This window comes from Arvicanthis niloticus, chromosome 4, assembly GCF_011762505.2.
Source record: "Arvicanthis niloticus isolate mArvNil1 chromosome 4, mArvNil1.pat.X, whole genome shotgun sequence".
In the NCBI taxonomy this organism is placed as follows: Eukaryota; Metazoa; Chordata; class Mammalia; order Rodentia; family Muridae; genus Arvicanthis; species Arvicanthis niloticus.
The window spans coordinates 71748441-71773247 of NC_047661.1; the positions used below are offsets into that span (position 1 = coordinate 71748441).

The 24807-nt window shown below is 42.4% G+C and overlaps 1 protein-coding gene across 1 annotated transcript; it reads left to right on the forward strand.

The window, feature by feature from the left end:
• Positions 1 to 358: 358 nt before the first annotated feature.
• Positions 359 to 6296, forward strand: Tchh (trichohyalin). Its single transcript, XM_076932836.1, has 2 exons — positions 359 to 496; positions 1427 to 6296. Exons 1-2 carry the CDS (start codon positions 359 to 361, stop codon positions 5939 to 5941), a joined length of 4653 nt encoding a protein of 1550 aa, XP_076788951.1. The 3' UTR covers positions 5942 to 6296.
• The last annotated feature ends 18511 nt before the right edge of the window (positions 6297 to 24807 follow it).

A 24807-nucleotide genomic window follows, 5' to 3' on the forward strand; every position in this document is an offset into this window, starting at 1 on the left:
GTAGCTATGTAGAATTTAAATTCTTGCCCTCATCTCTCCACTCTCTGCTCTGGAATATGATGAAATAAAAGCAGGAGGGAGCTTATGAATAGTCTATACTGGTGGACAATGAAAGTTGACTGTAATATAGTTGGAAGATGATTTCTTGGCTTAGAACTTTTCAATATTTCTCTTCCTCTTCCTGAATACAGTATTCAAAGATAAAATGCTCTGAAAATGCAAGTTAAAATAACTATGAGTGACACGTCCAAAGATCTGTTTAAATCAGTGTGAATGAGGTTTTCCCAAAGTCAGAAGCAGAGATTTGATTCTGAATCCTATTTTATTGTTCTAGGTTTATTTGAATTTTAAGAAAAAGATGTCTGCACTTATAAGAAGCATTGTTGATATCACCGAAGTTTTCGATCGATATGCATCACAAAGTTGTGATGGAGCATCACTTAGCAAGAAAGACCTGAAAAACCTCCTTGAGATAGAACTTGGAGATGTCCTTCAGGTAAGACCTCACACACAAAAAAGAAATCTATAGGTTATAGGTATGGGGCTATCAATTTTCCTCCTCCAAAAGACCAGAGCAATGAATATTGATTAATATTGTTTTAAAACACGGCAGGTCTACATTCATTTTTGAGCCTGAGGCATTTAAATCTGCATTGTAATCTGAGTACTAAAGAAGTTAATAGCGTATATTTAATGGTTTTGATGGCATTGTTAATAGGAATGAAGTGTAAGTTAATAGGGCATTACCACTAATGATGCCTAATCAAGTTAGTAGAACTGAAGAGACTCTCCCACCTTCCAACTTTGAGCAACAGAAATCTGTCTGTTTCTCAGTTAAAATGGCATTGCTGTAAATATTTCAGTTCTTCTTCAAACATGGAATAAAAATTAAAACAGGAGCAGTAATTAAATCAGGAGCACTGGCTATTTCAATCAGAAATGTCTGTTGGGAATCTTCATAAAATTTCATCTTATTGATCACAAGGATGAAAACATTCTTATTCACTCATCTAGAAAGAGTTTGTTGTTTTGATCAGCACACAATTACAAACAATTTCCAACAAGGGTATGTTTTGAAATGAGCTGTTCACATATCAGGGAAAACAAGACAACATACACTGCGCATTTTCTTTTCTTTTTAAAGATTTATTTATTTTATGTGAGTACACTGTCGCTTCTTTCAGACACACCAGAAGAGGGCATCAGATCCCATTACAGATGGCTGTGAGCCGCCATGTGATTGCTGGGAATTGAACTCACGACCTCTGGAAGAGCAGTCAAGTGCTCTTAACAGCTGAGCCATCTTCCCAGCCCCACTGTGCATTTTCTAATCGCTCCGAATATCTCCCACTAAAAGAAGTGTGAGAGCAAAAGCTTATACTTGTAAATAATTAATTCGAAAACTTTTGCTTTTATCTTTTCATAGACACCACATGACTCTGAGACGGTAGACCTGACCCTAGAACTTCTGGATCGCGACGGCAACGGGAGTGTTGATTTCAACGAATTCCTCCTGATCCTTTTCAAGCTTGCTCAAGCTTGCTATTATGCTCGCGATCAGGCCGCAGAGCTAGGCGAGAAGAGAGCCCTGCCTAGGGAAAAGAGGAACCTGTCACAAGATCGCAGGCAAGAACACCAAAGGCCCCGGGACAGACAACTGGAAGAAGAACCTGGGCGCCGAAGCCGGCAGAAGAGACTTGAGCAGGAGGAGCGCGCTGAGGAGCAGAGGTTAGAGCAGCGCGACAAGCAACATCGCGATGAAGAGCAGCGACTGCAAAGGCGAGAACTGCAAGAACTAGAGGAGCGCCTTGCAGAGAAAGAGCCGCTAAGCTGGAGTAAGGGTCGTGACACTGAGGAGTTTTCTGAGGTAGAGGAACAGCAAAGGCGAGAGAGAGAGGAACTCAAGGGCAAGGGCCAAACAGAAGAGAGAAGGCTGCAGAGGCGCCGGCAAGAAGAGCTACGCGAACCCCTGCTGAGGCGCGAGCAGGAGCTAAGGCGTGAGCAGGAGCTGAGACAGGAGCTGAATCGCAGGCAGGAGCTGAGGCGCGAACAAGAGCTAAGGCGCGAGCAGGAGCTGAGGGAGGAACTGAGGCAGGGGCTGAGGCGCGATCAGGAGCTGAGGCAGGAACTGAGACGCGAGCAGGAGCTAAGGCGCGAGCAGGAGCTGAGGCAGGAGCTGAATCGCAGGCAGGAGCTGAGGCGCGAACAAGAGCTAAGGCGCGAGCAGGAGCTGAGGGAGGAACTGAGGCAGGAGCTGAGGCAGGAACTGAGACGTGAGCAGGAGCTGAATCGCAGGCAGGAGCCGAGGCGCGAACAAGAGCTAAGGCGCGAGCAGGAGCTGAGGGAGGAACTGAGGCGCGAGCAGGAGCTAAGGCGCGAGCAAGAGCTGAGGCAGGAGCTGAGGCGCGAGCAAGAGCTGAGGCAGGAGCTGAGGCGCGAGCAAGAGCTGAGCCGTGAGCAAGAGCTGAGGCAGGAGCTGAGGCGCGAGCAGGAGCTGGCTGAGGACAACGAGCAGACGCGGGTCCGGGAACCCGACGAGAACATCACTCAGAGGTTGCAGTGGCAGCTCGAAAGCGAGGCAGAAGCCCGTCAGAACAAGGTCTACTCTAGGCCTCGCAGGCAGGAGCAGAGACTTCGCCAGGAGCTGGAGGAGCGTCAGCTCCGGGAGCAGGAGGAGCAGCGCCGCGACCTCCAACGGCAGCGTCCCGCCGAGGAGGCGCGCGAGCGCACCCAGAGGGAGAGGCGGCAGCGGGCGGAGGAGCGCCAGGAGCAGGAGCAGCGGTTCCGCGACCAGGAGGAGCAGCGCTTCCGGGAGGAGGAGCTGCAAAGAGCTGAGCTCCAGGACAGCCTCCTAGAGGAAGAACAGAGGCGGCGCCAGGAGGAACGTCGGGAGCCAAACAGGAGCAGGCAACTGCGCGAAGAAGAAAGCCAGAGGCGCCACACACTGTACGCCAAACCCAGCCAGAGGCAACGTAGGGAGGAAGAACTACGCGAGGAGCGGCTGTTGCAAGAAGAGCAGCGCCAGCAACGAGAGAGGAAACACCGCAGAGAGGAGGATCTGCAGCAGGAGGAAGAGCGGCTGCAGCAAGAGGAAGAGCAACTGCAGCGGGAAAAGAGGCGCCTGCAGCGGGAGAGGCAGTATCAGGAGGAGGACCTGCAGCAGGAGGAAGAGCGGCTGCAGCAGGAGGAAGAGCGGCTGCAGAGAGAAAGGAGGCGTCTGCAGCAGGAGAGGCAATATCAAGAGGAGGACCTGCAGCTGCAGGATGAAGATCAGCGTAGGGATCTGAAATGGCAGTGGCAACCAAGGAAAGAAGTTGAAGTTCGTAGTAACAGGCTCTTCGCCAAACGCAGAGAGGATGAGGAAACGATCCAGCAGCTGGAAGATTCTCAGGAGCGAGAGAGACGTCAGGATCGGCGGCCTCTGCAAAGCGAAGAGGAAGAGACGAGAGAGCTGGAGCAGGAGAGGAGGCGCCGACTGCAGCGCGATCGTCAGATCCTAGAGGAAGAGCAGCGTCAGCGAGAGCACCAACGGGAAGCCAAAAGACTAGATGAGGCGTTCCAGGAGGAAGAACAGCTCCGGGGAGAATCGAGAAGACGGCAACAGGAGAGAGATGGCAAGTTCCTTGAGGAGGAAAGGCAGCTGCGGAAGGAACGCGAAGAACAGAGGCGGCGTCAAGAACAAGAGAGAGAATTCCAAGAGGAGGAACGGCGCCTCCAAGAACATGAGAAAGAACTTCTGCAGGAGCGCGACAGAAAATCCTTTGAGGAACAAGAGCGCCGCCAGCAGCGTGAGGAAGAGGAGGTAAGGCGCCAGGAACAAGACAGAAGATTCCGCCGCGAACAAGAACCCCGCCAGGAGCGTGAGGAAGAGCAGCTGAGGGACAGAACATTCCGCCGCCGGGAACAAGAACCCCGCCAGGAGCGCGACAGAAGTTTCCGCCGGGAACAAGAGCTCCGCCAGGAACTGGAGGAAGAGCAGAGGAGGCGCCAGGAACGTGACAGAAACTCCCGTGAGGAACAAGAGCTCCGCCAGGAACGCGAGGAAGAGCAGCTGAGGGACCGAAAGATCCGCCGGGAGCAAGAGCTCAGACGCGACAGACAACTCCGTGAGGAAGAAGAGCGCCGCCAGGAACGCGAGGAAGAGCAGCTGCGTGGCCAAGAGCGAGACCGTTTGAGGGTGGAGGAAGAGCAGCGGCGCCGCCAGGAACGTGACAGAAAATTACGCCGGGAACAAGAGCTCCGCCAGGAACTCGAGGAAGAGCAGCGGCGCCGCCAGGAACGTGACAGAAAATTACGCCGGGAACAGGAGCGGGAACAAGAGCTCCGCCAGGAACTGGAGGAAGAGCAGAGGAGGCGCCAGGAACGTGACAGAAACTCCCGTGAGGAACAAGAGCTCCGCCAGGAACTCGAGGAAGAGCAGCTGAGGGACCGAAAGATCCGCCGGGAGCAAGAGCTCAGACGCGACAGACAATTCCGTGAGGAAGAAGAGCGCCGCCAGGAACGCGAGGAAAGGCAGCTGAGCCGCCAGGAACCCGACAGAAGAATCCGCCGGGAACAGGAGCTCCGCCAGGAGCGCGAGGAAGAGGAGCGCCGCCAGCAGCGTGACAGAAAGTTCCGCCGGGAAGAGGAGCTCCGCCAGGAACTGGAGGACGAGCGGCTAAGGCGCCAGGAACCGGACAGAAGATTCCTCCGAGAACAAGAGCTCCGCCAGGAACGCGAGGAAGAGCAGCTGAGGGACAGAAAGATCCGCAGGGAGCAAGAGCTTAGACAGGACAGAAAATTCCGTGAGGAAGAAGAGCGCCGCCAGGAACTGGAAGAAGAGAAGCTAAGGCGCCAGGAACGTGACAGAAGATTCCGCCGGGAACAAGAGCTCCGTCAGGAACTGGAGGAAGAGCAGCTGAGGGACAGAAAGATCCGCCAGGAACTCCAGGAAGAGGAGCTAAGGCGCCAGGAACGTGACAGAAAATTCCGTGAGGAACAAGAGCTCCGCCAAGAACTGGAAGAAGAGCAGCTGAGGGACAGAAAGTTCCGCCGGGAGCAAGAGCTCCGCCGGGAACAAGAGCTCCGCCGGGAGCGCGAGGAAGAGCGGCTGCGGGACAGAAAGATCCGCCAGGACCAAGAACTCCGTCAGGAACTGGAGGAAGAGGAGCTGCGGGACAGAAAGTTCCGCCGGGAGCAAGAGCTCCGCCGGGAGCGCGAGGAAGAGCAGCAGCACCGCCAGGAGCGCGAGGAGGAACAATTTCGCTTTGAGGACCAGCAGCGCCGCCGCCAGGAACGCGAGCAACAGTTAAGACAGGAGCGCGACAGGAGAGTCCGTGAGGAAGAAGAGCTTCTTCAGGAAAGGGAGGAGCTGCTGCGTCGCGAGTTGGGTGGCAGGAAGTTCCGGGAAGAGGAGCGACTCCGCCAGGAAAGAGAGGAACAGCAGCGTCGTCTCCAGGAAAGGGACAACAGAAGATTCCGCGAGGAAGTAGAGCTCAGGCACGACAGGGAAGAGCAGCAGCTGCGTTTCCAGGAACGGGAGCAACAGCTTCGCCGAGAGCGCCAAGAGCGAGACAGAAAATTCCGTGAGGTAGAAGAGCTTCGCCAAGAAGAAGAGCAGCGCCGCCGCCAGGAGCTTGACAGGAAATTCCGGGAAGAGAAACACCTGCGCGAGGAACAGCAGCTTCGGAGAGAGAAGCGAGATGAGCAGTACCCAGCTGAGGAGCAGTTTGCCAGGGATAAAATTCGTCGCCAGGAGCAAGAACTACGTCAAGAAGAGGAAGAAAGACGTCGCCAAGAGCGGGAGAGAAAATTACAAGAAGAGCAGATCCGTCGTAGGCAAGAGGAGCAGAGGCGCCGCCAAATCCTGGAGCCTGGCACACGCCAGTTTGCCAATGTCCCAGTGCGTTCCAGCCCTCTCTATGAGTACATCCAAGAGCAGAGGTCTCAGTACCGCCCTTAAAAGATGCTGCTAGCACCCTGGCACCAACCAAAGCTTCAAGCAAAAGAAAATGAGAAACACTGGGTTATCCAGTGATATCTCACGTGTTTCTGGTTGTGGGAAAACTCTCTGATCTTAGAATGTGTCTTTTCTTACAGAATCTTTTACTATACTCATTTAATTTCTTTCAATTCCTGTCTTTCATTCTTCCTCAGGTAGTTTTTTTCAAAATGTCTTTGTTCTTTAGTCCAGATATGATGTGCACTTAAAAATAAGCCATTTAATATTTTGAACGAATTTTGTTTGAGGAACACATTGATTTATTGCCTTCATAAATAACAAGAATAATGTAGCAATCTGATATTCAAAGTAATTGGGTCACTATTTTTAGTGGTGGACCATTTTGTCTAGAGCTTTCATTTTATGAGTTCAAGTTGACATTTTCTTTGGCCTAAATTTTATTTGTCTTTACCTCCAAATGGTTTTCTCAGGTTTTGTTGCATAATTGTGACAGATTCCATCAGCAGCCTGAAATTTTACAGCTCTCAAATAATGCAGGAGGAAGACGATTTATGCCGAAAATAATATGAAATCAGTTCATAACTGGAACAAATCTTTAAGAGAAATGCTTGACAGAAAATTATAACTTGGCATTATATTTTTATATTTAGTACTACTTAAAATCCTTTGAAGCAAAAGCAAGGTGTTTCTCAAACAACTCAAATTTAAAACTGTAATTGTAGCACTCTGTTTCATTTCTCCAAGTTTTGTTGGGTTTGAGAATTTTTCTACTTTTGTACCTTTTGGTTTAGAGGGAACCTACTCAAGATTCTGTAAACATTTGTCTTGTTTGGGTCCAATAAGAGTTCATAGAGTGGTGGAAGAAGGAAAGGGGAAAATGTATGAACAGAGGACAAATTTCTGGAGGTCTCTTGATTATACTTAGCAGCTCACAATCCTTTGAGGCCTTAAACTACCTGGAAGACATTCTTGTTCAAATAATTGGACTGTTAAAACAATCAATAAATGTTTGGCAAATAATTTTTCTTGTCTGTTTTAATTATGTGTCTATCATTACTCATACTGAATTTGGAAATTCATATATTTCCAGTATCTTATGGTATTTTTACTGTTAGCTCTGTCCAAATATGAAAGGAAGAAAGAACCTTTGATTTTTTTTTTTCTACAAATTTTCCCAATTAAGATGACTCCTATATTATTTAAGAGTAAGACCTGGATAACAAATTAGAATTTAACATTATATTTCTATACTTAGCACCACTTAAAATTTCATAAAGCAAAAGCAAGGTGTCGCTCAAATAATTCAAATTTAAAACTGCAATTCTATTTCCCCACACTTTGTTGGGTTTGAAAATATTACTACTTTTATATATTTTGCTTAGAGGGAACCTACTCAATCAAGACCCTGTAAACATCTGTCTTGTTAGGGGGCCAAAAAGTTTTCAATGAGTGTTGGATGAAGTTAAGGAGACCCTGATATTATTTCCAGTACCACATAGACTCTCTAAGTGTTTTGTTCTTAATGCTACTGCTTTCTGTATCCTTTCTTGCAGTGACTCACACTAGTCATGACATACTGAACTCCCAGTATTGCTATTTCCTTCTTAAATGGAGTAGCTACTTTGTGCTTAAGCCAGTGATGGAGCATGACCTAAAATTTAGGAGCAGCTCTATAGACATAATTAATGACCCAGTGGTTTAAGCAACATAGTCCATGAGGTGCCTGAATCAGAAAATGATAAATAGTAATTAGTCCAAATGTTACATTACTGTCTCACAATGCAGACACCTCTATGCTACTTATTATCATTGTATTGAATTCTATTATTTAATTGAGTAACTAGGGAGGATTCTCAAAAAGGCCTTATTAAGATTATCACTATTTTAGGCCATGTGTAGTGATACATTCCTTTAATCCCAGCACTCAGAAAGCAAAGACAGCTGTATCTTTGAGTTAAAGGCCAGCCTGATCTATAGAGCAAGTTCCAAGACACCCAGAAACACACAAAGAAAGCCTACCTTAGAAAAGAGACATAGAGAGAGGGGAGAGCGAGAAAAAAAATTAGTATTTTTATTTGTGAAAATCATGGGAAATGCCCTAAAATTATAGTCGACATTTCAGTCAAAGGCTAACAATGCAATTCCAGAGTGTCATTTTGGTTGAATAAGGGGACACTTAATTGCAAAGAGTCTAGGCCCTCACACTTTAACACAAATATAAGATGTTCATCAAAAGCAAACCTAAGAAATCCTTTTGCTCTTCCAAACTACAAAACTATTTTTCCTCCACATATGTATTTTTTCTTCTTTTAAGTTCTTGACAGAAGCCCTGCAAGAAATTCAGTATTTTCCCCTGGAATCCTCATAGAAGATTCTCCTTATAAATTCCCAGCTCCAGGACATTATACTTACCAGTTATACTACAGTTCAGCGGAAGTAATGAAAGCCATTCAGAATTCTTATAGCACTTTACAAATGAAGAAAACATCAGTTTCTACAGAAGAAATTATTGTTTCATCAATTTTAATAGTATCCTTTTTTGACAAGTGTATCAGTAAAGCCCTAGCTACTCATAAGACAGTGGTAGGAAAACTTGGAAGCCAACCATCTTTTTTTTATAGTTATATGATGTACCTACCGGGGGAGGATCTTGATGTTATTGGGCAATTCCATCTTTAACTTCAAACTAGAAGTTCAAGTAGCATTACTTCAACTGTTACTAGGAAATAGGATGGAGAATTGTTGTGTGACAAACTTTTCTGGTAAGGCACAACCCCAGAACTAGAATTCATGACAGACCAAAGAAACAATTGCACCAACATCCAACTTGGTGAAGCAGTGAGTATTTAGGAGGGTACTAACAGAGAGTACGGGTGAGGGGTAGCTTGGTAGGAGTAGAGATGACTCAAAAGCAGCTACATCATTGAAAACTCACCTTCCCAACATGGGTAAAGACTCACAAAAGCTACAACTCTGGAGCTCTCAACACAGCTTGTCTGTGACTTCACAGTCCAATAATCTCTGCAGTTCTGTTGGTCAGAATCTCTTTCCTTCAACAAGTTGTTTTTTTTTTTTTTTTTGGTTTTTCAAGACAGGGTTTCTCTGTATAGCTCTGGCTGTCCTGGAACTCACTCTGTAGACCAGGCTGGCCTCGAACTCAGAAATCCGCCTGCCTCTGCCTCCCAAGTGCTGGGATAAAAGGCGTGTGCCACCACTGCCCAGCACTCCTTCAACAAGTCTTTACTCCTTTTTATACTACTAGAAGAATACACTTCCTTTTATACTATTGCCCTCAAAAGTCTTCCAAGGGTTGAGCATTGAATACACACAGAGACACAGACAGACAGACAGACAGACAGACAGACAGACAGACATACAGACAGACAGACAGACAGAGACAGACAGACACAGACACAAGCAAAGAGAGAGAGACAGAGACTGGTTTATATGTTGTAGCTTTGAGTAACTTGGAATGTATCCTTATTTGGAGATGTAATATTTAAAGAGGTAATTAAGTTGTTAGTTTGGGTCCTAATCTGCTATGGCTATTATCCTTATAATAAGAAAATTGAGCACAGACACAAACAGAAGTAGGGAGCTATGAAAATGCAAAAAGAAGATCATTACCTATAAGCCAAGGATAAAAGTATGGAACATATCTTTCCTTATAACACTTAGTAGTCAGTCGAGCTAGCATTTTGGTCTTTGACTTTAAGCCTTATAGAATGTGAAAAATAAATTTACTCAAGCCAGTAGTCTGTGGCACTTTGTTATGACAGGCCTGAACAACTAATACATTACATAAAATAGAACTGTGATCTGTTGGTAGGTAAACAAATGTATTATCATCTTATTCTTAGCATTGTGCAAACAGATCTTGCTTGGTTGCTTTGCTTTTCATTTTTTGTTGCATAATTATCATAGTTTTTTTCCATCAGGCTGATATTTACAGCCTTCAAATAATGCAGGGGAGAAACTTCTACAGAAAAAAAAAACCTATATGGCATAAGTTCAGAACTGGAAGAAATATCTGTTAAGAGTAAGATTTAGTTGGAAAATTAGAATTTGGCATTATATTTTTTTACTTAGCATCAGTTAAAATATCATGACGCAAAACAAGATGTTTCTCAAACTTTAGAATTCAGAGCAGTTTTGTGGTGTAATGAAAATAATCCTATAAGGAAACAAGAATCTAAGGTTCCTTCATTCACCATTCAGTCATAAATATTTACTGAGCTCAGGATCTTTGCAAAACTTTGTTCCAGGCAAAACACATGCAGGGGTGAAGTAGTAATTCCGGGCTCTTCCTTTATTTTATTCTCTTGAGATCTTTTTAAAATTTTTATGGGTTATTTTATTTATTTACATTTCAAATGCTGTCCCCCTTCCTGGTTTCCCCTCTGCAAACACCCTCTCTCATCCCCCCTCACCCTGCCTATATGAGAGTGCTCCCCCACCCATCCACCCACTCCCCCTTTACCACTCTAGCATTCCTCTACACTGGGGCACCAGTGAGCAACTTGAGCCTTCACAGGACCAAGGGCCTCCCATCCCAATGATGCCAGATAAGGCCATCCTCTGCTATATATGCAGCTGGAGCCATGTGTCCTTTCATGTGTACTCTTTGGTTGGTGGTTTAGTTCCTGGGAGCTCTGTGGGGTCCAGTTAGTTGATATTGTTGTTCTTCATATGAAGTTGCAAACCCTTTCAGCTCTTTCAGTCCTTCCCATTGGGGTCCCCATGCTTAGAAGCTGGAAAAAACCCAAATGTCCCTCAACAATGGGATGGATACAGAAAATGTGCATTTATTTACACAATGGACTACTACTCAGCTATTAAAAACAACGACTTTATGAAATTCACAGGCAAATGGATGGAACTACAAAATATCATCCTGAGTGAGGTAACTCAGTCACAAAAGAACACACATGGTATATACTCCCTGATAAGTGGATATTAAGAAAAAAGCTTGGAATACTCATGATACAACTCACAGACCATATGAAGCTCAAGAAGGAAGACCGAAGTGTGGATGCTTTAGTCCTACTTAGAAGGGGGAAAATAATCATGAGAGGTAGAGGGAAGGAGGGACCTGAAAGGGAGAGAGGAGGGGGAGGGAAAAGGAGGGCAGGATCAGGTGTGGAAGGAGACAGGGAGAAGTACAGTGAGTGAGAAAATTGAACAGAAATATGTAGCAGTGGGGGATGGGGAATTGGGAGTAACCACTAGAAAGTCCCAGATGCCATGGAAGTAAGAGGTTCCCAGGACCAAAGGGAGATGGCATTAGCCAAAATACCCAACAAAGGGGAGCTAGAATCTGTAGAGACCATATTGAGTGGATAGGCACAGCCCCCAGTTGAGAGATGGGGCCACTCACCCATCTCAAAAAAAAATTAACCCACAATGGTTCCTGTCTAAAGGAAATTTAGGGACAAAGAGTAGATCAGAGACTGAAGGAAAGGCCATCCAGAGACTGTCCCACCTATAGTTCTATCCAATCTGCAGACACCAAAATCCAGACACTATTGCTGATGCCAAGAAGCGCTTGCTGACAAGATCCTGGTATAGCTGTCCTCTGAGAGGCTCTGCCAGAGCCTGGCCAGTACAGATGCGGATGCTCACAGCCAACTCTCTTGAGATCTTATATAAGCTTCTTGAGCTTCTTAGGTTTCCATTGAATTATATTCCACCAATAGGTTGAAATATCTATCAACAACATTATCTTAAGGGCTGAAAATGTTTACATTTTACTGAGAGGCAGGGGCAGATGGATCATGAGCTTGAGGTCAACTGAGACATATAATGGTACCCAGGCCAACCTAGTCTACAAAGAGAGCCCTTGACTCAAAAGAGAATTCAGACTGGATCACTCAACTTGTTCCAATGGGTATTTCAAAGTGACTCTAATGACTCCCACCCTAACTCTTACATTTAACTAACAGAAAACAGAAGAAAAACTTAATTGATTACAGTGTTTATAAGAACCTATTTTAGCTTTAAAGATCTTGTTTTCCTAGCCAAATATCCCTGAATTTCCCTTTATTTGTCTCCGAAAATGCTACCCAATGCTATCCTTCTTATCACCCATGTTTATTTGTTAAGAGAGAACATTTTGGCCAGGCATGGTGGCACACAGCTTTAATCCCAGCACTCAGGAGACAGAGGTAGATGGATCTTTGTGAGCTTGAGTCCAACCTGGTCTATAAAGCAAGTCCCGGGCAGCCAGGGCTTAGTTACACAGAGAAACCTTGTCTCATGTACATGCGCACACGAGCACACACACACACACACACACACACACACACACACACACACACACACACACAGAGAGAGAGAGAGAGAGAGAGAGAGAGAGAGAGAGAGAGAGAGAGAGAGAGAGAGAGAATATTTTAAATCGACTTCATTATTTTAATCCACTTACTACCAAAGATAATGACCCTTTTGTTTTACCATCTTCATATGTGCATTTGATTGTCATTTTTCCCTTAAGGGACAACTTTAGTCTTAGAATTTAATTCCATTCAAACAAAACTTCAATAAGCCATTAGTATTCAATATGAGGCCCATTTCTGCTTCATCTTCTATACTAATTACACATGGCTAATATATCCACTCAATCTTGATAATTGTTTTTTTGAGCAAGTGTCCTGAACCTGTAATTTTCTGGAGATTATAATCTATGTAATATGTAACATATAATAATACGCACATTTCCTTGTTAGTAAAGAGCTGAGAGTCACATGCAATAATCTCAAACTAGTCCAAAAGATCCTAATCACTTGTCAGTTTTGAACCCTCAGGCTACTAATGACAAGCACATCAATTACAAAACCTTTTAGAATTTGATTTTAATTACTTCCTTTTAAGAAATGTGTCACATTTTTAGCAAGATAAAATGTAGATCTTGAGTTTTTAATTTAATGCCTGTCTGTGACAGAAATAATCTAATGTCCATCACCTTATCAACATGGATCTCCTTAGCACCAACTATGTGCTCAAACCTAATCATTAGGACAACATTGATTGTCCTTGCTTCACGGACTTGAAGTAGAATTGTATCTGCACAGAATTCCTCCTTCCCTTCTATATCCAAGAAAAATTTATACTCAATTTATAAGACCCAGAATTCTACCTCCTCCCTAAATTCTGTGCTAATCACTTTGACACTCAATATTTCTCTTCACTGAGAGTCTAAGATGTGTTATCTTCAGTTAGGTATAGTGGCACACATCTTTGTTTTCAGGACTGGGGAGTCAGAGGCAGGTGGATTTCTGTGAGTTCAAAACCATCCTAGTCTACATAGTGAGTTCCAGGACAATTAGATCTACATAGTGAGACCTTGTTTCAAACAAAACAAAACAAACAAAAAAGATTTATTATTTTTACCATCCATTAATTGATTACAATATTCTGTCTTAGTTGGCTTTATACTTGTTTCATATTTCTAGCTAGATTGTTATAAGACTTCAATCATTTTGGCCTTTTAAATTTTTGTTTGTTTTTTCCATTATGAACAATAAGCAACATAGCTTATTGAAGTTCTGAAAAAATATATGAACTCCCTCACTAGAAAAAATAGCATATTTAAAACTTTAGACTGGGGTTTAAAAAGTCTCTAATTATGCTAAACCATTCTTAACTTTATGCACATGGCAAAAGTGGAAGAGTAAAAGAAGAGGTGAGTTTCATGCCATCCTGGTGTCATAAAAACTAGAATAGAACATACTGTAAAAAAAGTTATTAATTTTATATTCCACTGCTTTACTGAAGTTGTTTATCAGCTGTAGAAGTTCTCTGGTAGAATTTTGGGGGTTGCTTATGTATGCTATCATATCATCTGTAAATAGTGATACTTTGATTTCTTCCTTTCCAATTTGTATCCCCTTGATCTCCTTTTGCTGTCTAATTGCTTTAGCTAGAGCTTTTAGTATTATATTGAATAAATAAGGAGAAAACAGGCAACCTTGTCTTGTCCCTGATTTTAATGGAATTGCTTCTAGTTTCTCTCCATTTAATTTGATGTTGACTGTTGGTTTACTACATATTGCTTCTATGTTTAGGTATGTGCCATGAATTCCTGATCTCTCCAAGACTTTTAACATGAAGGGGTGTTGTATTTTGTTAAACAAATCAGTAGCTTTCCTTTATACAAATGATAAACAGGCTGACAAAGAAACTAGGGAAACAGTACACTTCACAATAGCCACAAATAGTATAAAATATCTTGGTATAACTGCTACCAGGTAAGTAAAAGATCTGTATGACAAGAACTTTAAATCCCTGGAGAGAGAAATTGAAGACCTCAGAAGATGGAAAGATCCTCCCATGCTCACAGATTGGTAGGATTAACATAGTGAAAATGCCCATCTTAGTAAAAGCAATCTATAGATTCTATGAAATCTCCATCAAAATTCCAGCACAATTCTTCACAGACATAGAAAAAGCAATTCTCAATTTAATATGAAAAAACAAAAAAATCCAGGATAGCCAAAACAATTCTCAACAATAAAAGATCTGGGGGAATCACCACCACTGACCTCAAGTTGTATTACAGAGCAACAGTGATAAAAACAGTATAGTATTGGTACAGAGACAGACAGGTCGATCAATGGAATAGATTTGAAGACACAGAAATAAACCCACACACTTATGGACACTTGATCTTTGACAAAAAAGCCAAAAACATACAGTAGAAAAAAAGAAAGAATCTTCAAAAAATGGTGCTGGTATATCTGGAGGTTTATATGTAGAAGAATGAAAATAGATCTATGTTTGTCACCTTGCACAAAGCTCAAGTCCAAGTGGATCAAGGACCTCAACATAAAACCAGGTGCACTAAAACTAATAGAAGAGAAAGTGAAAAAAAGCCTCAAATTCATTGGGACAGGGAGAAATTTCCTGAACAGAACACCAATGGCCCAGGCTCTAAGATCAACAATTGATAAATGAGACCTCATGAAACTGAAAAGCTTCTGTAAGACAAATGATAGGACAAAAAATAGGACAAATTGGCAACTTATAGACTGAAAAAAAAAGAATCTTCACTAACCCCACATCCAATAGAGGGCTAATATCCAAAGTGTATAAAGAACTCAAGAAGTTAACCTCCAAAAACAAAACAAAACAAAACAAAACAAAACAATAAAAATGGGGTACAGACCTAAACAGAATTCATAACAGAGGAATCTCAAATGACTGAGAAGCACTTAAAAAATGTTCAAAGTCCTCAGTCATCAGAGAAATGAAAATAAAAACGACCCTGAGATTCTACCTCACACCAATCAGAATGGCTAAAATCAAAACCTCAAGTGACAGCAGATGCTGGCAAGGATGTGAAAAAAGAGGAACACTGCTCCATTTCAAACTGGTACAACCACTCTGGAAATCAATCTGGAGGTTCATCAGTGAATTGGAAATAGTTCTACCCAAGGACCCAGATATACCACTCTTGGGTATATACCCAAAGATTGCCTCACCATACCATAAGGACATGTGCTCCACTATGTTCATAGCTGCCTTATTTGTAATAGCCAGAACCTGGAACAACCCAGATGTTCCTCAACTGAAGAATGCATACAGAAATGTGGTTCATTTACACAATGGAATACTATTCAGCTATTAAAAATGAGGACATCATGAATTTTGAAGGCAAATGGATGGAACTAGAAAATGCAATCCTGAGTGAGATGACTTAGACCCAAAGGACATGCATGATATGTACTCACTGATAAGTGGCTATTAGCTAAAAGGTACAGAAAACCTAGGATACAACTGCAGACTGTAAGAAGTGTAACAAACAGAAAGATCCAAGTGAAGATGCTTCAATCCCACTTAAAAGGGGGAAGAAAATAATCATGGTAGACAAAGGGAGGGAGGGACCTGGGTGAGAGAGAGGAGGGGGAGGGGAAAAGGAGAACAGGATCGGGTGTATTGAGAAGGAGAAGACAGGAGAGAAGCCCAGAGGGCCAGGAGAGTGAATGGAAATATGCAGCCTTAGGGGCAAGGAGGTGGGGGGAACCCTAAGAAAGTACCAGAGACCTAGGAGGTGAGATACTCTGGACTCAATGGAAGTGACCTTAGCAAAAATATTCAACAATGGAGACAGGGAACTGGAAGGGTCCACCTCCAGTAGATAAACAGGGCCTCAAGTGGAGGGACAGGGTTACTAACCCACAGTCAAAACAATTCTGATACAGAATTATTCCCACCTAAAAAACTGCAGGACAAAAATGGAGAAGGCCCAACTTGGGATCCATCTCATGGGGGTGGAGGGACCAAGGCTTGACACTATTACTGGTGCTATGATGTGCTTACAGACAGGAGCCTGGCATGGCTGTCTTCTAAGAGGCCCTACTAGCTGCTGACTGAGACAGACACAGATAGCTACATCCAACCTTTGGACTGAAGTTGGGGACCCCTATGGTTGAATCAGGGGAAGGATTGAAGACGTTGAAGAGGAGGTCAACCCCATAGGCAAACCAGCAGTCTCAACTAATCTGGACCCCAGGGAGCTCCCAGAGACTAAGCAACCATCCAGGCAGCATACACAGGCTGGTCCAACCACCATCACCCTTCCTGGCACATATATAGCAAAGGACTGTCTGGTCTGGCCTCACTTGGAGACAATGCACTTAATCCTGGGGAGACTTGAGGCCCTAGGGAAGAGGAATGCCTGCTGGGGGAGGGGAGCACCCTCTCAGAGGCAAGGGGGAGAAGGAATGTGGTGAAGAATTGTGGGAGGGGAGACCGGAAACAGGAAGCAACAGCTGGAATGTAAATGATTAAAACAAACAAAAAAGATAGTTATTAAACACTCCTGAGAAACCAGGTGAGATAATGCTAAGAAGTGCTTATTTTGGCTCATCAGTGACAGACAGTGGAGCAGGGTGGGGACAAAGAACATATGCAGACACATGAGAAGATGAGTCTCAGAAGAATGTGAACTGTCACCGACAGCAAGGAGGGTAGGTGGACTTGAGATCCATGATGGGACTCTGCAAAATGAGATACTTGAGTTTGCTTTAACGCTTTGATGAGAAGTAACTAACAAAAAGAGGATGAAGTAGGAGGAAGAAGAAATGATACAAAAGACAATCTGAAATACCTTTCTTTCTTCTTTCCCTCCTTTTTTTTTTTCTTTGCTTTGTTCTGCTTATTCTGTATCCTGTTCTATTGCTACAGGACATTTGTCTGACCTCAAACTGGTGATTCTCCTGTCTCTGTCTCCTGAGTACTGGGATTACAGAAATGTGCTACCACACTCATCTCTATACAGCAAGTTTTGTCAGAAGGCAGAACAGCAGCCACAGAGAAAGGGAAAATTAGGCTTACATCAGTACCTTTTTGGGTGGAACATAAATTAAATATAAACAATATAAATATAAATGGATGGCAGTAAGATTGTAATTTGATGGAAGAAAGTTAATGGATTCTTGTCTAATGAACTTTACTCTAAAAATGTGTGTGTGTGTGTGTGTGTGTGTGTGTGTGTGTGTGTGTGTGTGTGTGCATGAAGGCCAAAGAACAACCTCATGTGTCATTCCTTTGGCACTGTGGCCTTTTTAAACGTCAGGGCCTCTCACTGACCTATGATTCTCCTAGTATGCCAAGCTGGCCAACAAACCCAAAGATCTGCGTATCTCAACCACCCTGGCACTGGGATTACAATTGCCAACTACCTTGCCTAGCTTTTATTTTATGTGGCTTTTGGGACTTGAACCTAAGTCCTCCTGTATGCAAGGCTAGCACTTCCTTGAGCTAAGCTCTCTCCCTCAACTACAGGCAAGATGGGAGTGCTTCTAGTAAAGATTACCAGGGTAACACATTTCAAAATAATTATTCTCTATACAACTACCAGACTAATTTTTCCTGCTGGGTTTTTTTTTTTTTTTTCAAATTCTGTTGAGATTTTTATAGTTTTATTATATTTATTATTTTTTGAAGCAGAGTCTTACTATGCAGTCCAGATTATCCTAAAATTTAAAATCCTCCTGCCTCAGCCTCCCACATGCTGAGATTACAAGTATGAACTACCACCCTCAGGTACTTCTTTAAAGTTTAAAACACCAACTGGTTCTCCAAATACTTCTGTAATTGATGAAAAGTAGAATAGACTTAAGCTACCTCACAGTTTTGAGGGGATGAACTCAATGTTTGTGTCCCTTCAAAATACATTCTTAACTCTCCAATTGATGGTAATAGAAAGTGAGGCCCTTAGAAAGTGATTAAAGCCCAAAGGCTCTGCCCTAGATAGAATTACTATTTCTGTAATAAAACACCATGACCAAAGGCAACTTGAGGAGGAAAGAATTAATTTGGCTTACACCTCACATCACTGTTCATCCTGAAGGAGGTCAGAACAGGAACTCAAGCATGGCAGGAACCGGGAGGCAGGAGCCAACTCAAAAACCGTGGAGAAGTGCTGCTTACTGGCTTTCTCTTCACGGCTTGCTCAGCTTGCATTCTTGTAGCGCCCAGGGTCACCAGGCCATGTATGGCACCACCTGCAATAAGCTGGACCTTCCCCAATAAATCACTAATTAAGAAAATACCCAGGTTCTTTCCAGTTTGGGCCTAGGAACTGAGCAGATCCTGGACGACAGCTCTGCCCCCAATCACACAGAACCCAGAGGAAGCGAGGCTCCCAGAGCTCTAACCTGGGCAGTATCCTGTCTGCACCTGAGCACTGAGCAGATTTTGGGCTTCAGCTCTTACCCCAGTAGTAACACCCACTCCACACAGTTCTAATACAACCAAGATAATAGGAAAGACAGGCTCCAGTCAGAGACAGGGCAGGTAGCGCTAAGGAGATATAGATGCCAAAAGGCAAGCACAAAAACATAAGCATCAGCAACCCAGGGTACTTGGGGCATCATTAGAACTTAGTTCTCCCACACAAAAACGTCCTGAATTCCCCATGTTACTAGGAAAGCAAGATTCAGATTTAAAATCCTTTCTAATGATGATGATAGAGGACTTTAAGAAGGATGTAAATAACACTCTCAAAGAATTTGAGGAGAACACAGGTAAACAGGTAGAACCCCTTAAAGTGGAAACACAAAAATTCCTTAAAGAATTACAAGAGAGGCCAGGCGGTAGTGGCACACGTCTTTAATCCCAGCACTCAGGAGGCAGAGGCAGGCGGATTTCTGAGTTCGAGGCTAGTCTGGTCTACAGAGTAAGTTCCAGGACAGCCAGAACTACACAGAGAAACCCTGTCTCGAAAAATCAATCAATCAAACAAACAAACAAACAAAAAAAGAATTACAAGAGAACACAACCAAACAGGTGAAGGAATTGAACAAAACCATCTAGGACATAAAAGTGGAAGTAGAAACAGTCATGAAATCAGAAAGGGAGACTACCCTTGAGATAGAAAACCTAGGAAAGAAATCAGGAGTCATAGACAAAAGCATCACTAACAGAATACAAGAGATAGAAGAGAGAATCTCAGGTGCAGAAGATACCATAGAAAATATTGACACAACTGTCAAAGAAAACACAAAATGCAAAAAGTTCTTAACACAAAATATCCAGGAAATCCAGGACACAATGAGAAGACCAACCTAAGGATAATAGGTATAGATGAGAGTGGAGATTCCCAACTTAAAGGGCCAATAAATATCTTTAACAAAATTATAGAAGAAAACTTCCCTAATCTAAAGAATGAGATGCCCATAAACATACAAGAAGCCTATAGAACACCAAATAGACTAGACCAGAAAAGAAATACCTCCCATCACATAATAATCAAAACACCAAGTGCACAAAACAAAGAAAGAATATTAAATGCAGTAAGGGAAAAAGGCCAAGTAACATATAAAGGCAAACCTATCAGAATTACACCAGACTTCTCACCAGATACTATAAAAGCTAGAAGATTCTGGACAGTTGTCATACAGACCCTAAGAGAACACAAATGCCAGCCCAGGCTACTATACCCAGCAAAACTCTCAATTACCATAGATGGAGAAACCAAGATATTCCATGACAAAACCAAATTTACACAATATCTTTCCACAAACCCAGCATTACAAAGGATAATAGCAGGAAAGCTCCAATACAAGGAGGGAAATTATACCCTAGAAAGAGCAAGAAAGTAACCCTTTTCCAACAAATCCAAAAGAAGATAGCCACACAAAGATAATTTCACCTCTAATAACAAAAATAACAGGAAGCAACAATCACTGTTCCTTAATATCTCTTAACATCAATGGACTCAGTTCCCCAATTAAAAGACATAGGCTAATGGACTGGATACATAAACGGGACCCAGCATTTTGCTGCATACAGGAAACCCACCTCAGTGCAAAGACAGACTCTACCTTAGAGTAAAAGGCTGGAAAATACTTTTTCAAGCAAATGGTCCTAAGAAACAAGCTGGAGTAGCCATTCTAAAATCTCCAGCTGAGAACACAAAGGGAAGGACTCATGGCTCCACTTGTATAGGTAGTTGAGGGTGGCCTTGCCAGGCATCAGTGGAAGAGGACAGCCTTGGTACCTGAAAGTTTGGATTCCCTAGTGTTGGGGAATTGCAAGAGCAGGGAGGCAGGAATGGGAGGATAGTGGGAGCACACACAGATAGAAATAGGAGGAGGGGGGATGGGGTAAGGGGTTAGGCATCAGTGGAAGTGGAGGGCCTTGGTGACTGAAAGTTTGGATTCCCTAACGTTGGGAAATTTGAGAGCAGGAAGGAGCAAAAATGGGAGGATGGGGGGAGCACACCCTCATAGAAACTCCCAGAACTATATGAATTAGACATGACAGAGGCAGGCTGCCAGAAGACTAGATTCCAGAATTCAAACAAAAAATTATTTTGATACTAAAATTTGTTTTGAGAATTGTATATTGCAGAATACATAGCCTTGGTGTATCTACTTATCAAGCATGCTGAGCAGACCTGTTCGAACCTCTGATGTCCTGGAATTCCAGCTGGATGCAGTGAAGACACAGTATCAGAGGTTTATCAATTTACTCTTCCCCCCATCCCTCTTCTAATATCTCAACACCCATAATCAGCTTGAAGAAGTTAATGAAAAGTCGGCGCCCCTATTCCCTGGGCTTGGGGACAAAGGTGGTTAATATTGGGCTGTCTTTCTAGGGAAAAGTAGTGGTTTTGTTGGAACAGGGAGGATTAGCTAGGATTTATTGCATAGCCATAACCTACTGGTAGAAATATGTATAATTGTTATTAAGATGAAGTTATAATTTCTTAAATGTACAAAATTTACTTTGATTTCAAATTTAAGGTTTTCATTGGTATCAGCTTCTTATTGATATAAAAGTGAGATGGATATTGTTACTATCATAGGCATTATGCCTGTATAACACATTTAGGAATACAAAGCTTAGACCCAGTCCTTCTTTAACTTTTTTAACTGATTTGAGATGGTTAGCCTGTAAGTTAAGGGACTATAGCAAATTCATGGCTTTGAGTTTATTGTTAGAGTGTTTTCTATATTTTCTTTAGAAATAGCTGAGAGGAGTTAACAGACAACAGTCCAGATTACCTTACATGGATAGTTGGTTTTCAAAACATCAGAAATCCACAGAATTGATGTTACAAACATTTCTGTATTAATGTTCATTTTGATTAGAGACCTGTCTGCTCCTGACAGCTTCCTGTCTTGGATTCTAAGAAGAAATTGAGTATCTTTGAAGTTATTCCAATTGTGGTGAGACAGCCACTAGGCAAGAATTGCCTCTTTCCATCTACAGACAAATTACTGTTCAGAAAAGGACACACTTACAGAATAGTCGACTGATTATATCTGCCAAGACAGAGTAATCAGCCCTTAATAATTCTGCATCACTAGGTTTGTCAGATGATCCTGGGCCAGAAGGCTGAAGGTCAGATGCTCCACCATTCTGTAGTATAGGGACTGTCCAGGTGTTCAGTGGTCTCTATAAATTGGCTAAGTTTTAGAAGCTATGCTTTGTGCCTCCCACAATTTCAGTTAACTCAGTCATTCTGGATTTCTGACGGGGTTGAAAACTTATAGACTCATAGCCAATCCTTGCTATTTACTTTGAGAGAAAAGATTTGAGAGGATGGTTTTCAGCTGACATTTATTCTAAAGCCAAGAAAAAAAAAGCCAGGTTCAGAACTAAGTCTTTTAGTTAGGAGAGATGACAGAGGTTTTGCGTAGTCAACAAAATGATGGACTGGGTATTAGGTCTATCTTGTACCTTACTGACATAAATTGGTATAGTTATGCTCTAACTGTATTTTGAGAGAAAAGTTTTATTTTAACAGGAAGGGTGATATGTAGAAGAAGCTAAGGTGGGAGGAGTATGGAGAGGAAGAGGAGGAGTAAGTTGAGAAGGAGGAGAAGGAGAGGAGGAGCTAAGTGATGAGAGAGAGAAAGAGAGAGGGAGGCCAGACATGGAGGCAGATATTCACATGTCTCCGCCAGTCAAAGATAGTTGATATATCTAGGTTGGGTATTAGGTTACACTTCTGATTGATATTGAGCATTACCAAACTTATAAAGCTTTTAGTTAACATTAAAAAAATTGTATAAAACAAAAAGGAGAAGGGGGCATGGGATAGGGGTTTTCTAGGGAGGGGAAATGGGGAAAGGGGATGGCATCTGAACTGTAAATAAAATATCCAATAAAAAATAAATTTTAAAAACAAAAAAGATTCCCAAAACCAAAAAAAAACAAAAAAAAAAACAAAAAAAAAACAAAACAAAACAAACAAACAAACAAAAAAAACCCTACAGGCTTGGCTACAGCCCTGGTCTTTTGGAGTCATTTTCTTAATTGAGATTCCCTCTTCAAATGACTTTTGCTTGTATCAAGTTGATATAAAACTAGGTACAGTACTTATGAGTGGGATAGTACTAATATTTTGTAAAGATAGGGAAAGATGCCATTGACGAACCAGAAAGGGAACCTCTGCCAGAATCTGATCATATGAAAACCTGATTTCAGGGCTTCAAAGTCTCAACCTATGAGACATAGATCTCTGTTGTTTATCAACCACAATACTTTATAAGTTTATAAATCTACAGTGCAGTACTTTGTTATGTTTATCAGCCACAGTACTTTATATGTTGTTTATCAGCCACAGTACCTTATAAGTCTACAGTACTTTATTATGGTACCTTCACCACACGAATGCCGGAAGGAGGTGGTAGGAAAGTTTAACAGACAAACTCAGGTTTTAGATGAATGGAGATCCAGATTTATGGGTGGGCAAGATGGCTAAATGGTACAGGCACTTCCACCAAATCTGATGACCTGGGTTTCATCCTTAAAACTTGCATGGTAGCTGGGCAGTAGTGTCGCACACTTTTAATCCCAGCACTTGGGAGGCAGAGGCAGGCAGATTTCTGAGTTCGAGGCCAGCCTGGTCTACAGAGTGAGTTCCAGGACAGCCAGGGCTACACAGAGAAACCCTGTCTCAAAAAAACAAAACAAAACAAAACAAAACAAAACAAAACAAAACAAAACAAAAACCTTGCATGGTAGAAGCAAAGAATGGACTCCACAAGTGGTTCTCTGACTTCCACATGAACGCTGTGGCATGGTTATTCATTCATGTTCACACACACACACACATACACACACACACACACACACACACACACACACACACACGTGAGAAAGACTAACTAAATAAATTAAAATGTTATTTTTTTAAAAAGTCCAAATTTGTCCATGTAACATGAAACAATTTATATAATCTCTTCCATTTCAGTATCCTTATAATAACCCTAGCCTTTGGAATCATGAAAAGTAAAAACAACCTGTTCAAAGCATAAGATGGATAATTCTCAAATAAGGGGAATTCTATTGTCTAGTTCAATAGTCATGACCATATGAGAAATCTACAAGAAAGGAAGCCTCATGGTAGGAATCAGCCAAGTCCTCTTCCATGGTCTTCCTTAATAAACACTTGCCAAACACAACTGTGCTCCAGACAGTGAGCTGGCCTGGCACACAACAGCGATGGAGCCAACCATGACTGAGGTGTTAATTCAGCAGAAAACACTAGAAGACAATTGTTTTGTAAAACATGTGTCTTTTCCACTAAAGTCCTGTGATTCCAGATAATTTACCCTCCTTTCCTCATTTCTGGCTAAGGTAATCAAACTCAGACACTGTAGAAATTTACTGAAGGTCAGATAACAAATTAAGTTCAAAGTTGGACTCCGCAGAGTTCTCATTTGTTTATTCAAAGTCATTCCTTAGTCATCTGATAAACTCATGGAGGTGTGAGCTTAAAATAACTACACTGTACACGCTGATTATACATATATATGTATATACATATATACTAGTATATATACTATTAAGTACTTGCATAACCCACACAAACATTTTTCTATTTGAATGTGTTAGCTCTAACAAACATCAACCATTTCATTTACAAAATTGTTCTTGATAAGAATGGCTTGTTAAGTGATAATTTGGAGAAGCCAGTGACTTTAAAAGTGTGAGCATGATGTGCCCAAATATTGACTCACAAGATATGCATTATGTCATAGCTAATGATAATAAAAACCTGGAAATAATCAAAGTATCTACAAGTAGGTAATTATATATACATCCATTCATATGGCAGAGTACTGCATACATATCTGAATGTTTTTTAAAAAACGTTTGATAAACTGGAAAAGAAGAAGAAACACATAGAATAAAATGTAAACACTGATGTGAACTGGAAGGGCTAGAGGCTGCTCTTTAACCCAGTCTGTCTTGTTCTAACTGAAATGGGCTTTCTTTTCCAACATTCAAGAAGAGCTCACCCTGCCAGTTGCAGGCCCCCCCAGCCTGCAGTCCATGTCCAGGGTCAGAAACCCCTAACTGCCTCCATGCTAGCTGCAGCACCCCCCCCCCCCCCCCCCCAGGAACAG